This window comes from Falco naumanni, chromosome 4 (genome assembly GCF_017639655.2).
Source record: "Falco naumanni isolate bFalNau1 chromosome 4, bFalNau1.pat, whole genome shotgun sequence".
NCBI lineage: Eukaryota > Metazoa > Chordata > Aves > Falconiformes > Falconidae > Falco > Falco naumanni.
The window spans coordinates 93,569,468-93,585,091 of record NC_054057.1 but is presented as its reverse complement, the minus strand read 5'-3'; the positions used below and the strand labels follow the sequence as shown (position 1 = coordinate 93,585,091).

General features: G+C 43.2%; 1 protein-coding gene across 1 annotated transcript in view; it reads right to left on the bottom strand.

The window, feature by feature from the left end:
* Positions 1–5,129: 5,129 nt before the first annotated feature.
* Positions 5,130–15,624, bottom strand: part of LOC121087377 (RING1 and YY1 binding protein) — a 46,932-nt gene continuing 36,437 nt past the window's right edge. The window contains exons 3-5 of the mRNA XM_040592314.1: positions 13,605–13,781; positions 13,397–13,495; positions 5,130–9,185 (exon numbers count right to left, since the gene is read on the bottom strand). Of these exons, the coding sequence (XP_040448248.1) occupies positions 8,933–9,185; positions 13,397–13,495; positions 13,605–13,781 (529 nt within the window). The 3' untranslated portion in view covers positions 5,130–8,932. The remainder of the gene's footprint in view (positions 9,186–13,396; positions 13,496–13,604; positions 13,782–15,624) is intronic.

Below are 15,624 nucleotides of genomic sequence, written 5' to 3'. Positions count from 1 at the left end.
GGCAGGCGGAGGCAGCCAACACAGGCAGCTGCCAAGGCTGAGTCAGAGCCACCAGCATGCGCGCAATTCCCAAATCCTGGCATCCTCATCACCCTCGCCGTGCACCCGCCTCTCCTGCCCCCGGCCCAGGCTTCCTGCTCCCCCGAGCGCCATCACAGTCTGGGAACGTTTGCAGTCAGGGGAGTTTCCCATCACCCATTTTTCCCAGTGCCATTGTACGCGGTGACTCCCGGTTCGATCGCTGTCAGCTGTCACACACTCATCACGCCTCACACCGCAGCCACAATTCAGCCCCCCAGGAATCACCATATTCCTTTTCCAGGGAGCATTTCCGCAATTCCAGTCCACATTTTCCTTCCTTAGCTTCACACCAGCAAAACTTCGGATGAATAAGGAGAACAATAGGAGCAGCTAAATACATTTCCATCCCCTCGGTCTCCTGGTAGCAAGCACAAATCCTGGGCTTGCAGGGCTGCTGCCAGGCTTTTCACTGGCTCTCTGCTATCAAGCTTGTTAATGCCTGGATGCAGCTCTAGCCCTCAGCCAAAACCTCAGTCTCTTACAGAGGCTGCACAGAAAGATTTGGAGACCACAGAGGATTCTCCATCCAGTCTCCACAAGCCTCTTCCAACATCTCTTCAAATCTGGGGCAAAAAATCTGGGTATATAAATAAATTGACCCTCCCAGTGAGTAGCATCAGCCTTCAGCCCTAACCAGGTTCCCTCTGCCACTCCATAATTTTGGCTTTCTTGGATCAGGAATAAATTAGTTTAACGGAGAGATATGTTTTTCTTGCTTCATCTTATTTTTATAAACACCATCGGGAAGTAAAGCATATGAACAGAGAGAGACAATGTACTTGCTGCTGAAGTCAATCTGCAGAGCAAGACAGTAACAACCACCTCAAAGGGGCGGGAGGGATCGTTGGCCCCATTCGTACTTGGCTTATGCTGCCAATTCCTCGAGAGAGTCAACAAGAGTCAACCCTTATCAGAGAAAACTTTTGACAAGTCATGCCTCTAAACTTTACCACATCTTTAGCCTGTCACGTAGAACATCTCTAAAACCTACATAAATTCTAACATACTTAAGATTATATATTATACGTATTAGACAAGTATTAATTTCTGGGTGAAGGCAGAATTGCTGTCTCAGTGGCTCTCCTGCTTGCCTACACTGCTCTAAGCTTTAATCCCTAAAATACACATACAAACATGGAAAACTCCTCCTGCCAACTCCACGCCAAACTCCCCAGGCAACGTGAATCATACAGCCCGACAGCACAGCTTGAGGAGGAACAGAAATCGGTGTTATTCATTCCCCTTCTTACCTGGGCGACTATGTGCTGCTTCTGCAGCATGCCAACTTCCTCCTGCTCACGGCGATGTTTCATATCCAAATTCAGCTCCCAAATTTTTTTTTTTTCCAACACTAGAGAGCAACTTATAGCAGATTAAACATTTCAGACCTCCTCCCTTCAACTCCAGCCAGCTCCAGTAGCTGGGGCCAATTAATACTTCCTAAGAGCTTTTGATGTGCTCTTATCAAGTGTGTATTACACTGGGAATTTCACAGCATTTAATCGAAGGCCATCAGCCCGACAGGCTTTGAAGGCCTCTGCCTCACCTGCTGGCAGGAGGAAGGGAGGATTGCCAGAGCACGGGAGGCAGGGCGAAGGGGATCCTCACACTGTAAGTCCCCAGCAGCTACTGTGCAGTTCTAAGTCCTCCTCCAAATGGTTTTGGAGGAGGCAATGTGCATGCTGGAACGGCCTCTCAAATACGTCACAATGGTTTTGACAACTCCTAATGCTGGAAAAAAAAGTTGGAAAAAATTAGAAATGTTAGAAAGTCATGAAGTCTTTGGGATCCTGGAAATAATAAGTAGTCATGGTGGAGAGGAATTTCTTTTTTTTTTTTCCTTTTTTTTGTATGGAAGACATAAAAGAGAACAAAGAAGTATTTGTTCCTTGACTCCCGATCTAGGAAGCATGACCAGCCTGTGCCTTCCGTGCTTCCTGCGTAGCCAGGGCTGCCAGCTCATTTATTGCTCTGCAAGGAGCGATCCCCATTTGAGGAGCAACAAAGGACTTCAGGCAGGTACTGTAAGGCTGCAGCACAACAAGATCTGGCTGCAAAAAGATGCTATTTTCTAGCTTCAGTATTAATATTAGGTGAAGAGCAGAGTCAGGAACAGAGTGCTCTTTGCTGCTACAGGCTCCTATGCTATGCCATAGGGAAGTTTTGCAAGTGGGGTAATTGCACTGGTGTGGCTTGAAATGCTTTGATTAGGAATTTCCCAAACAGCCTTTTGATGTTACTGGTGACTTCTGCGTGCAGCTTTTTCTTTGCAGAGACATCCAAATAAACAATGAGAGCGCACTGCAGGAGTTTCTGATGTGTTCTGATTAGACGGGTTCAGCATTAGCCTCAACCCTGTCTGGAAAAGGGCTCCGTACGAATACCGAGCAATCAGCCCTCGTAAGATGGAAAAGAGCAAACAAGCCTCACTGCACCAGCTGACAGCAAGAGCAAAACGACAAGACTCATGCATGTAAATATTCCAGAAAGAAACAGCTGAGAAAAAGAAAGGCAGAAAGACCTAATGTTTCTTTGCCCTTATTACCGCTCCAAAAGCCATGAAAGAATCCGGGTGTTGCAAACTGCAGCCCTTCTCCCTCTTCCTTCCAGATCCTGCTGGTTTTCCACAAGCAATCGGGACATGCTGGCTCCGCTGTGGTTCCCAATCCTCCTCCCTTTGAAAGGCTTCGAGCCCCGCTCGGGCTCCAAGCTCACGAGCCTGCACAGCCACAGCGTCCGCCCCACAAAACCCAGGCTGCCAGCGAGCACTGCGAGAGGATTTAAGAAAGGAGCAGAGATGCATTAAATGCAACCTGTACCATGCTCGTGTACTTCATTTCCCTTCTGGGGGGTGAAGGGAAAGCAGCACAGGGAAAAAGAAGAAAAAAGGTCTGCAAAACAAGGATCCACGTGAGGAGACCTATACACTTGTGATTTTTTAGGGGGGTTGGTGGGTTTTTTTGGTTTTAGCTTTTCAGTTTGTGAATCAGAAGTGATGTTTCATAGCTCTGCTCTCTTTAAAAAAATAAATCATAGACTCAGGTTTACCTTTAAACAGCCAAATAAATGAGGCTGCAGCAGTCCATCCAGCCTACTGCAAGGTAACACATTTGCCTGAAGCCAAACCTTTGCACTCTGGAGGAAGCCACACTCAAAACCACAAAAGCAGAGCTGTGCATCGTCTTCACACCCCTCTCCCACAGCAAGTGGCCCCCAGTTTTCCAGCCAGATTTTTGGTGGTTCTACTTTTGGTCATGCAAACAAGGAAAGATGGGCAGCAGCTCTGCGATCACAAATGCAGTTTCTTCTTGAGGGAGCTGCCTCTGAGAGATGGGAAGGAGCCTGCCCACAGCTGGGATCCAACACAAGCCGGGTCCCAGGGCACTTGGCTGCCTCAGCATGGCACTGCACAGTCACATGCTGGTGGGATGCGGTTGGACTGGCATGGCTGTTCATCACATCTGTAGAGTCTTTTGCAGACAACTTTCTGCTTTGGAAACTCCCATTGGGACCTAAATGCAATAAAATGCAGCTGGACGTCCACAGCTAATTACTGCGAGGGCTGCACAACTGACAGGTAAGGAACAGGCACAGCCCTGCCTGGGTTCCTAAAGCTCCTTCCAAGCTGCGGGGTGTAGCCTCTTCTTGTTTTAATTGCCCCCAAACTGCTGTGCCAAAGAGCTCAGATTTAAATAAAAATAGCTTGAGTCTTAAAACAATTGGCTGTTTGGCCCAGAAATAAATTTGCAGAACCCTAAGGAGCCAAGAACTAGTTTTCCCCATCCAGAGCTCCCCAGCTCCTTCTGTATTCCCTACAGGTAACAAACACGACCCCCCCAACACAACACCCAAGTCCAGCACATACCTTGAAGCAGCCTCAGTGCCCTTATCCCTGCAGCCTCCGCTGACCGCAGCTCCAGCATCGCACGCGGTTCTAAAGCAAAGGATTTCCAGCAGACGGATCGACCGAAATCCCAGGGACGTGGTGACTGGGCAGGCTCAGCGGGCACCTTCCATGGAGTTTATTTGCTGGCTGCATTCAAGCCTCCACCTGGTGATGAGGCAGGTGGATGCCCATCTCCTCCACTCTTGCTGCTGTACCCTGGCAGCGGCTCCGGCACCTTCGGCTGCTGCAGGCTGAGGACAGGGACCGTACGCTCCGAGGCAAGGACTAGTTCCCTACTAACCCGTCCGGCATGCCAAGCAAGTGCTTTTCAGGTCTATAGAACAACCACTACCTTTCCTGTTTCTTCTTATTCTTGGCACAAAGGATTCCGAATCGTTTCCAACTGAGGTTAAAAGCCTTTAGGAGCCTGCACAGTGTTGGGGTTTTTTTAAGCAACCTCTAATTGTAACACATGCTTCTCCCAGCACACACAAAAATATCCAAATAGCTTTTAGTTTAGGCACTGTCCTCACGTTCCTGAAGAAAAGCTCTAGAGTAAGATACTTTTTCTTTTCCCCTATGCATTTCACCTATTGCTTGCTTTTCAAGTTTCAGCTTCATATGTGAACAGTTCAGTCACACATCTCCTGTCTCGGGTGGGTGGGGGGGAAATACAAACTTAAAAAAAGCATAGTAATTCGCATCACCTTGTTTCCTAGGCAGAGGACCAGCATACTGCCTGCAAAATACCAGTATTTTTACACTACAAAAATACAATTAGGCTCTCAATTAAATTTTATTAGTTTTACTCGTGGGAGTTCATTAGCACAAGACAGCTGAAGGAACTCCCAAGGGCTCTCACCGAAACCCTCTGCACTAAGCCTCACCGTTTTCTGCAGCTACAGAAAAAAGATTTATCAGAACCCAAATTCTGCAGACACATCTGCCACAAACTCTCCATACATCGTCAGTCCCAGCGAACAAACTGGGTTTACTCACTCGACTGAAGTTTTCTGTGTGCACAACCCAGTGTTTGCAGAAGTGGGTGCTCGAGCGGTGGCTCACGGGCAAGACGTACAGACTGACAAACTGCTTCAACAACAAGACTCTCCACTTTTTCTCAGTACTGGCATCTCCCAAAAAAGAGAGCTTTCAGATGTAATTAAATTTTACTATTTTATTTGTGAAAAAACTACAAGCAGAATTCATAAATAGACATTTCTATTTAAAGCAGGAAAATGATAAAGTGGCTTCTAATAACAGTCGTGCACATGCCAGTAACAGGAATATATTAACATCTTTTATTTGCTAGACAAAGAGCAGTGTCCAATATAAATTTCCCAAAAACATTTAAGACCTGTGAATTTCTGACCAGTTCACAAAACCACCATTGACACTTTAGCATGAAGATTAAAACAAACCTAACAGGACTGTCAGCTCTAAAGACTTTACAGAGCGGAAAAACTTTCAAAAGCGTTATACAAGCTGTCTTTCTGGGCAAATGAAAAATATAGCTCGTATAATACATTAACATAAAAATCCACAAGATAAGATTATGTTTTGACATACTTAAACAAGCATTCTATATTTGTCTCCAACAAACAAAGCTAAGGAAATAATGTAACCATCTTTACACAGTAAATTAAGGTTACAAGTCATACACAAGAACAGAACTGCTTGCGCATTAAAAACTGTTCAGCTCCATTGTCATACTCTAAATGTTGGCTCTTAAAACCATTCGGTTACATACAAGCAAAGGTTATTATATAGTCAGCAATTAATAAATTTTCAATAATTTAAGTTTATGGTAGAGCTTAAAAAAGTAGACTGAGAATGATCTTGGTAAGGCAGGTGAAAACATCTCAGTGGAAATAAACTCACGGAAGCTGCTGCCAAATTTTTGATCTGTCCAATTTGAAACAAGCAAAGTGTTCCAATTAAAATAAATAGCTTGGTGGTGTAAAACGCTGTCATTTTTCCTTTGCAGAACTACGTCAAACTGAGCAAGTCAGGCAAGCTGTGTTGGTGTCTCTGTGTGTGTGTGTGTGTCTGTGTGTGTGTCTGTGTAAGAGTTGAAACTTCGCAAATGTAACACTGTGCTTTACTTACCTGCTTTCTGTGCCACTGAACACCACGAATCTGGTCCTTCCCCTACACTAGTGTTTTGGTTGGTTTGGCTTTTAAACACGTTCCCCACCAACAGCGGGGTATCCCACAGACACAGCGCGGAGGGAATCCCACCCGTGGACGCGTGCCGTGAGTATGCTAACTTCAGAAATCAAGTGTAAAAGCAAACGTTATCCTTCAAATCCACAACACAACAGCTACGGATGAGGCTGGGGAGGTTCGATGCTTAGCTAGCAATTTCTATTGAATGCAGAATTACAGGTCACTTGTTCCAAAGAAATTTTCCTACTTATTTATAGCAAGCTACTTTATTGAGGAGGCACGCCCAAAAGAGATAGATGTTACTGACTTTACCAGTAGCCATGAGTAGCTGGTTACGGCGTTAAAGCTTTTTCAACTGATCTACAGGTCCATTTTCACTTGAAAAAGAAGCAATTTCCTGGTACACACAATGCTTTTTTTTTTTTTTTTTTTTTTTTTGCACAAATTCCCAGATTCAACGAAGAAGGTGAGTGCGCGGTTTGACTTGAAGCACCAGAATTTGCCCTGCTGAAGCCAGAGGGACTCGCCGCTCGCTCACACTCTTCACTGGATCACGGCCAAGATGCACGCAAGCCTAATTGATAATGGATCATTTATAAAGCAGTGCAAAATATACAAGTTCAGGGGCATCTTCAAAAAATCTCTCTTAAAAAATTATTCCAATACATTTCAGTAAAATAAATAAATATGGCTGACCAGTTTACCCTCCCTGAGACCCTTAAAGGAATAGTAAAAACTGGAAAAGGAATGTCTTTGCAATATCCCACTAATGTTAAAATGTGGATTGAGAAATTCATAGTATTTAAAACTATGTATAATAAATTGTCTTGATGCTCATAGGAAGCATCTGGTTTCCTTTGGTTCTTTAATAAATACTTTAAAAATGCTTAAAAAGGTAAAGACAGCCTATACTGTGAATATAAGCAGAATTAAGTCGGGGTGCCCATGCTAACGTATCCAGAATAAAACCACTGCTGCAAAGGCACTGCCACTGCACGTACCCTCGAGCAGTTCTAACAGATCCCTTGCACGTTTCTGTCAGCAGTGTGAAAGGAACCTATGTCTGCTACTCAAAACCACACAGATTTTAAAAGAAATCTTAAATCAGTTGCCTCCACAAAGAGAAATTACTCTTGCTAAGCAAATAATTCACAATATAACAAGCTGGCACAAAGTTGTCAAAATGTGGCCCTCTTTCCTCACGCCCAGAAGTTATGCATTTGATGTCAAATGAATGCCACAGCCTCTGCGCCTGAAATTACTACAAAGCACCCTGGGGCCACTAAATAAAGATGAAAAGCCAAAGAGGTTTGGGTTTTGTTGTGTGTTTTTTTAAAAAAGAAGTTTGTTTCACCTCTTCAGCCTAGTGTTTTAGCAGGATAATGCATGGAAGGTAAACTGCAAAGCAACACTAACAGGCCAGGAAAAGAAATTACAGTCTGAATAGCTTTAGAGCAAGAATGGAGATGCTGGTCATGAGCATGAGCCACGCATGTCACTCACTTGCCAGCATAAAAGCTTTTCCCTACTTTTGCTCCCATAGCAGGAGACCCAGAAGCATCCAAATGCTGACAAGCCCAACATCATCCCTGGACGAGATGCTGTTCAGAAATGGAATACAGATGGACTTCAAGAAGAGCCACCCCAACAGCACGGCCGAGACAGACAGAAGGGGGCTGACGACCAGGGACCCACATGCCGCTGGCTGGAGTGAGCGCCTGTTCGCTCCCAGTCCTACGGCTCCCTGCTGCCTTCAAACCACTCCAGTTCTAGTTACCTCGGTTACTGATGCAGGTGGACAAAATTAATTAAATCTAAAACCACCAAATATCTGTGGGACTGGCTATGCACAACATAGCAATGCTCACGTTACCAAAATACATGACTCCGTGGCATGCCAACACCAGTCTGGCTGCGAACGCTTACGCTCCAGCCGGGCACGAACTTGCACACCACCAATCCAAGTTACCCTACTGGAAATACAAGCTACCTGGAGCAAATCTTTTCTCATTTCAGATCCCAAGCTATAAAAATCAAAACTGTGTGTCCAGTACATTTTAGCCATTGCCTAGGGAAGAAACAGGGAAGGAACAATAGAGAGAATGGATCCCCATCCAGGTTCAAACCTTCAGGAACGCTTTTCACCTAAGACCAGTTCCATTTCAGTTTCAGTACTTTCACAGAAGGGGACTGTCCCAGATCTTGAACGGTTCAATTATTTTTTTTTTTTCACTTCACAGTGTTTCAAGCACCAGCGTTTCCATGTATTGGTTTCAAATAACCCTTTATATATATTTATTTATATATATATTTATATATAATTTATATCAAAACTGATAGTACACAGTATAACTGGAAGAAGAACTGAACTTAAAAAGGATATGTTGAAAGAGGATGGAGTTTGTGAATGCAATAAATAAAGCTCCCTTCCCTCCCCACCCGCTCCCGACCCCAAAACAAAAAGTTGTAATGTTCATGGAAAATTGTGCACAGCAGATATTATAAAAAAGTAGATTCAGGAGCACATCCAATTATAAATGATTGTTAGGAAAATCATATAAAACAATGGAATACATAAAAGTGTCAAGAGTAATTGTTAGGGTGAGAAATTCCTTGGTGGCCAGATGCCCACGGCAAGCAGAAATTATATCCTGGTTGCATCGGTAAGAGGTTGATGTCCAAGAAAGTGTGTGTTCAAGCGCAGAAGAGGCTCTCCAGGATTTGAACAGCATGGGCAGGTGGAGTGTTTGAATTTCATACCCTGATTCATAGTTTCCACAATTCCATGTGCAATTTTCAGAAAGATTCATCGTTGACTGCCGACATGTCCCCCTTTGGCGTGGAGGAACGGGACGAGCCCTTGTCTGTGCTCTCAGAGCCTGAGCTGCTCTGATTCTGTTGTTCTGATCCTGCACTGGAGGTCACTGTAGAAGACGACGTGGAAGAAGAGCGAGTCTTTTCTTTAAAGTCTGTGATAATTACTGTGACATTTCCCACTGTGACTGCCAGCTGCTGCGCGGTACTTCTGTCCACATTTTTCAGTCTGGGTCTAAAACAAATGAGAAAACATTTATAAGAAGGATAAAAACAAACAAGAAAGGAAAAGTTTATTAGAAAAAGCATTTGACAACAAACTCAGTGTGACTCGTCCTCCACTCGCCTGCACAGATGGCAATAACTGGGAAGAGAACCTAGGCAGCAGCAAGCGCTGCACAGCAGAGGACAAAGGTTTGACCTGCTCCCTGTGACAGCCCGGGCTGCGAGGGCTGCAGCAGCATGCTCAGCCCCAGAGGAAAGACCTGTCTTGCAGAGCTCTGCAAAGGGCATCTGCTGTAGACTTATCCCTAACCCAACTCTGCCAGAAAGGAGGACACTACAGCAGAGCCAAGCGGCCAGGAGCCAGACAGACCGAAGGATCTCCTCCCCAAGCGGCAGATGAAAGAGTTCTCTTATCTAAATTCACCATCTCATCATGTGCCCTGATGTTATGAGACAAGGCTGTGACTCTGCAATACAAAACCACATGAAAGCATTTGACCACAGCTCTTTCATTCCCATATTGGAACTCTGCAGCTGCAAACAACACAGGCACTGGGACAACTTGGCTTCTCTCGCAACTGCTTTGAGCTTATACAAATCAGATGCCCAATCAGCCTATGTATAAAATTGCTCAAAATGTTCCCTCTGGAACAAGGTTATTGTAAATAAAATCCAGTATGTACAACAGTATTTCTTGCAGCTAGTGCTTTTGGTTAGAGGAAGGGAGAAAAAGACTAAAAGGGGGGAAAAAAACCCACCAGAAAAGAACACATTGGTATTTATTGCTCAGGATTATCTCAGTAATTTGCATGCTGTGCTATCATTCAGTTAGTAATGTAGCTAATAAGGGTCTAGACTCGAGGAAGCCAACATTCATGCACATTTCAGGGGCTGGTCCAAAGCTCTGATACAACAAAACTTGGACACTCCTTCAGCTACCAGCAAATTCCAAGTCATCCACAGCAACTGCTGCAATTCACAGCTTTTACTCCTAATTAAGGGTCAGGCTTAAGCAGCAGAATATTCCCAAAAGGGAAATTAAAAAGGAGAGTCTTTATACATCAGTGAAAAGTAGCTTGCTGAAAACTGCCTTATTCCAAGGGATGGAGGGACGGTTAGTTTACTTTGGGATCAAGCTCCAGCTTTTAAACCAATCTGCCTTTACTCCTCCTCATCTGCAGCTAGGCTAGTGTGGTCGAAACGAAAAAAAGAGGAAATTAAGCCGACTTTGTATCGGCCATGCATATTCAGTGGCTTGCAGCGGTAAGTTAAGGGGACAGTCCTTAAGTAGTAGGCATCCAAGTGGTATTCTAGAACTGGACAGAATATAAAAAAGTATTAAGGACAGATGTACGGCTTCAAAAATAGAACAATGGTATTTCTGCAAGATTCCTTACCAAAAATGAAGTTACCGCACTGAAAATAGTATTTTCACATCTAACCTAGGAGACACTTTCAATTTTTAACAAGTACCACAGCAAAGGCTAGAAAATACAACTAAAAATACTGCTACACTGGGATAACCATCAGTAAAACCTCCTACTTGAAAAACAGCCCCTTTGTTAGTGACCAGCCTTTTCAGCCCCATAGCCGTGCTTCGTGAATTCCCGCAGCGGTGTGACACACGCCCACGCATATGTGTTGTACATACGTGCTCACGGGAGTTGGGAAATTCAACACGTAACCCCAGGCTAGGCTAAATGATGTCACCCTGTTTGTGGGCAACAAGAAAGGCCAGCTAGCTCAGCGAGTTTTGGGGTTTCCGTCAGCCTTCAGATAGCATCTCAGCAGACGCAGGCTGCCCCCAAAGCATCGGCAGCAAACACAGCACAAGCGTTCCCGGAAGCGTAGTACGCATACGTATTTTCCTCCCTAAGCCCCGAGTTCCTCTAGGAAACCCAGTTCTTCCTGTAATTTGCCTGGGTCATTTGTTTTTTCTTGTACTCAGAAACAGCCAAAAAACGCTGGCCCAGATACCGGAACAGACCTTATTGCCTCCACCTTTCTGTAGTGTTGAACACGCACTCCCACTATTGCTTGTCAAAAGCCAGTGCTGATAGCCATAACTGGGGGCGTGGGGGAGAAGAAAAAAAGAGAGAAAGGAATTGATGTGGCCTAAGCTGCATTACATTCTGCCCAGAACAGCTCCCGCTACCAGCAGCCTTTGAGACAAGCCACGCACTGAGCACCCGAATGAAACTGCCCATGCATCCCTAAATGCCATGACAAAGTAACATGGAAGGACTTGGGGGGAAGCAGAGCTGAGGTGCAGGATTTGTCCACAGTCCTGTTCACAAACACATTCTCAACGTCAGTTTTACAACTGAGCCCTCCAACCATTTCTGCAGGAGGTTTTAGGGGTCTCCCCTGTGCAAAGAGCTGATTAAGCACAGGTGGAAGTCTCCAGACAGTCTCTTCAGCACATGCATGTTTTTTGCTTCCTATAGAAGGCAAAGGGATCGGCCCATTCATGTTATTTTGCAAAATTAAACACTGATGCTTCACGTTTATAGCTAAAAACGTTCATGGCCAAATAAGAAATATGTTTCAAAATCAATCTGCACACATGCACAGGAAGGCATGGAACAAACAAAGATATTTTGTCAGAAATAGGCATAGTATTCAAGAAGCCCAAACCAGATTTCTTAAAAATCTGGAGAACCTTAAAAGACAATTTACAAAACTAACAAACAGTTAAGAAATCTGGGCATGAAAAAAATCTGAACAGATGTGACTCTGTAAAATTCAGATCCTTTAAAAAGACTCTTGACAGTACTCCTGAGGGCAGTGAATTGCAAGTAAGGTTCCACTAAACTAAATACTTAAAAAGAGTGTTTAGGAACTGAAGGAGATGATGTATCCCTTAAAAATACCCAATCAGACTTGATATTATTAAGGATTAATAAGGAATGACAAAAGCTTGCCACAAAACATGGACTAAAAGACTGCAGTAGACAGAGTGACTCCTTCAAAGGAGTAAAAACAATTATTTTATGTAATCTATCAATTTAATATTATATCATTAGTCAAGTGCATCAAGTACCCTGCATCCTAAGTCTCAAAATAAGTCCCATTTAAAAAAAATAAAAAAAACACAACAGGACCAAAAAAACAACATTGCAATAACATTGTATTTCTCTAATCAAATCAGGAATGGCAACTTCAGTCTTTGGGGGCTGAGGAAGAGTTAACAGTAGTCCCGGCAAACAGCTCAGTCTTCTAGCACAGCAAGTCTCACACTGCCCTGGCTACATTCAAGCGAGTTCCTGTGTAAAGGATATTCACTCTTATCATTAAAGATTTTCATGCCATTACTTAAAAACTACCAAGGTAACAGTTTTCTGTAGAGTCATGTCTTGCCAAACTGAATGCTAACAGCAGTGTTAACCATATTTCCCATGTGCTTTACAAATGTTTGCAGCTAACTAATATTTTTTCAATTCATGTGGTTTCACTGTAAAATACTTACTACAGCCCATTTTAAAGAGATGCAATTCTCATATAGCCCCTATAGGCAAAGCACCCAGTTGAATTCAGCCTCTTGTAGCTCTCTAAGTTCAGTAATATAAAAACTGTTCTTAGATGCTGAATTTTTCATTTTAGAAACAGAGCACAAGACACCGCTTAAAGAAAACAAGCATGCAGTATAGGCAAGGCCAGGAATAAACCTCTCTCCGTAGACAGCCACTCATTTGAAACTTGGACAAATAGGAAACCAACCATTCATGCTTTTTGTTGATTGCAATGTTCTAGCAAATTTGCTCATGCAGACTGAATTCCTGTATACTTGGAAAATTATCTTGAAAATTACAGTGACTGAACTATGGATATGGAACTGAAAAAGTAACCTTTGTTACTGCTATCAAGTGATGCTAAGAATTTGATGAAGACGACCACAATTGCTGGTTAATGTTTTTCCCCCCACTGTGGCTTTAATGCCCAATTGACAGTACCATTATTTTAGCAGAGAAGCAAAAACTGAGTGGACAACAGAACTAATATTTCCAATGCCTGAATCTCTTCTCACCAGCACTGTTTGAGTGCCTGTACATGGAGAAGGCTCATAGCCACTGATGGTCTTGCCATACTGACACTGGCAGACCCTGTGGGTTAGACAGTACTCTGTCTCTGTCCATTTAAAAAGAAAAAAAAGAAGAAAAAAAAAAAGGTCTCTGTTCTTTATCTAGTGCTCAGATACTGACAGCTTTATACTAAAGTTACCTTGAAGTGTGATTTGAGTCGCTGGTCTTTGTTGTAGTATTCCCAGACTGTATACTGTTTGCTTCGCTAGGAGGATCTTTCACAATATCTGACTTTGGTCTGTAAGAATTGGAGGGAAGAAGTAGAGTAAGATGTTAGTTTAACTGCACAATTAATCAATGCACAGTGCTACTGAAATCACATTTAACAGCGCATCCTTCAAACTTACTTAGTCTTCTTGTTAGTGTTCTTCTTTGTAACACTGGGACTGATTTCCTTCTCTTTGTCAGGTTTTTCTTTGTCTTGTTTTTCCACTTTCTCCTTCTTCTCCTTCTTAGGCGGCGGTGGGGTTGCATATTGCTGGGCAACTTGTTGTGCCACCAACTGAGAGTTTATTCTAGGTTTTCTATAATGACAATAAAAAGAGAGATCTATAGTCAATTTTACACAGTAAAAATAACTGCACCAAAAGCAGTATGAAGATTTATTTTAGCAACCAGGGAAGAATACTCCACTTATAAAGAACCAAATGGATGTCCTTATTTAATGCGAAGTACTACTGCTGCTACCAAATGAGATAGAAATCGTAAAATTAAGAAATACTCTAAACTGCGTCAGTTTTTAGCCTTATCTAACGTTCTTAAGTATAATGCTCCCTTTCTTCCATCCATGTCATGACATTACAGCCAGTTTTGGGGGGACAATAGTGAAAAAGCAGCTTTCAAGAAGTTGCCAGCTATGAACTGCGGCTATACTTTAAGAGAAGGAACAGAGAGAGTGATAAAAATAAGTTTCCTGATAAACATCGGTCTCTTTCCCATCTTTCAATTTAATTTTTCAAATGAGCTTCTGGTTCCCTGAAGCAGCTAAACCTCACACTAACAAAGAACAAGAGAAGGTAACTGAGATGACTTTGTCCCGAGGGCCAGGAACGAAGCTCTCTGGCAGCAGCACAGAAGACAAGCGGGCATTCACGCTTCCACGGGGCAACAGCCGTGCCAGCCTCCGACACACCATCTTCACACCATTGTCTGCAGTCCCCGATGGTGCTCAGGCAAAATACACAAGCAAGCTGTCTTTCAAAGACTATTTCCATTTCAAATTCTGAATGACACAAAAAAGTAGCTTCGCACATAACCAATACCTTGGTTACTGGTCCTCACGTATGCTGCAGAGATCTGTACCTCCACCACTTCACACTCCTCATCCAATATTTAATGTCTTCTCAGCTTAACAACTCAAAACTTCTCCCTCCTGGCCCGGCATATCACAGCGCGGTTTATACACTGAATACTCTACCTGTTCATGATCGATTCAACCCCTTCAGCCTGCCAGAAAGATCTATGCTCCCTACGTCCACAGTACTGGGGGGGGGCGGGAGAAAAACTGGTTATCAACTCCATTAGTCGTCCGTTATGAGCTTAGTATCAACTGCAATAGTTGCTCAAGCTTGTCTATAGCTATCATATTAGTCATAAATAAGACTCAAATTTTCTACATATATCAGACTATAACAGATTTTGAATGAAAGCAATGCGCAAGTATCATTAAGTCTACAACTGGCACACAGAAACCCAAGGGTTTCTGCTGCAGAGCTCTGTACCTGTGCCCAGTTTTTACTACAAACATCTAGAGAGACTTTAAGAAGCTACTCAGTGGTTTCATGTGTTTAAGGAAAAAAAAAATCTACAAACCACTAATCATTCACATGTAACATCTGTATTTAGCAATGATACACACTATGAAACACCCAGAGAAGTTCTACTCCCTGTCACAGGAAAATCCAAGTATCTAATAAGCCCCTCTTGGCACTGGTTTTCTGCATAATGGTACCAAGATGTTCTTACTGAAGCCAGTTACACCCAAGTATTTAATTTCACTACCACAGCTTATTATAAAGGCTATGCAAAAGGTTGTAATTAGGCCCCTGACCCATCTCAGCACCACTGGCATTTGGATTTTTCACCCAACATAGAAACTACAACTCATTTTATGCTACAATCTGCATACATTTTTGAGTGACAACAGATGACTAGTCTTCAGCCTTAGGTAACTATGATACTGAAACATTCTGCAGATCAGATCAAGCAGTTACCTGTTCCATAGAACAGCAAAGATATTTAGCATCCTTGCATTTAAAATCCCATATACAGCAATTTCCATCTGTATGACTAAGAATAAGCACGCAAGAAAAAGTGTTTTGGTTACATGGGATTTTCAGATTGATGCAATGACACTAAAAGCTGACA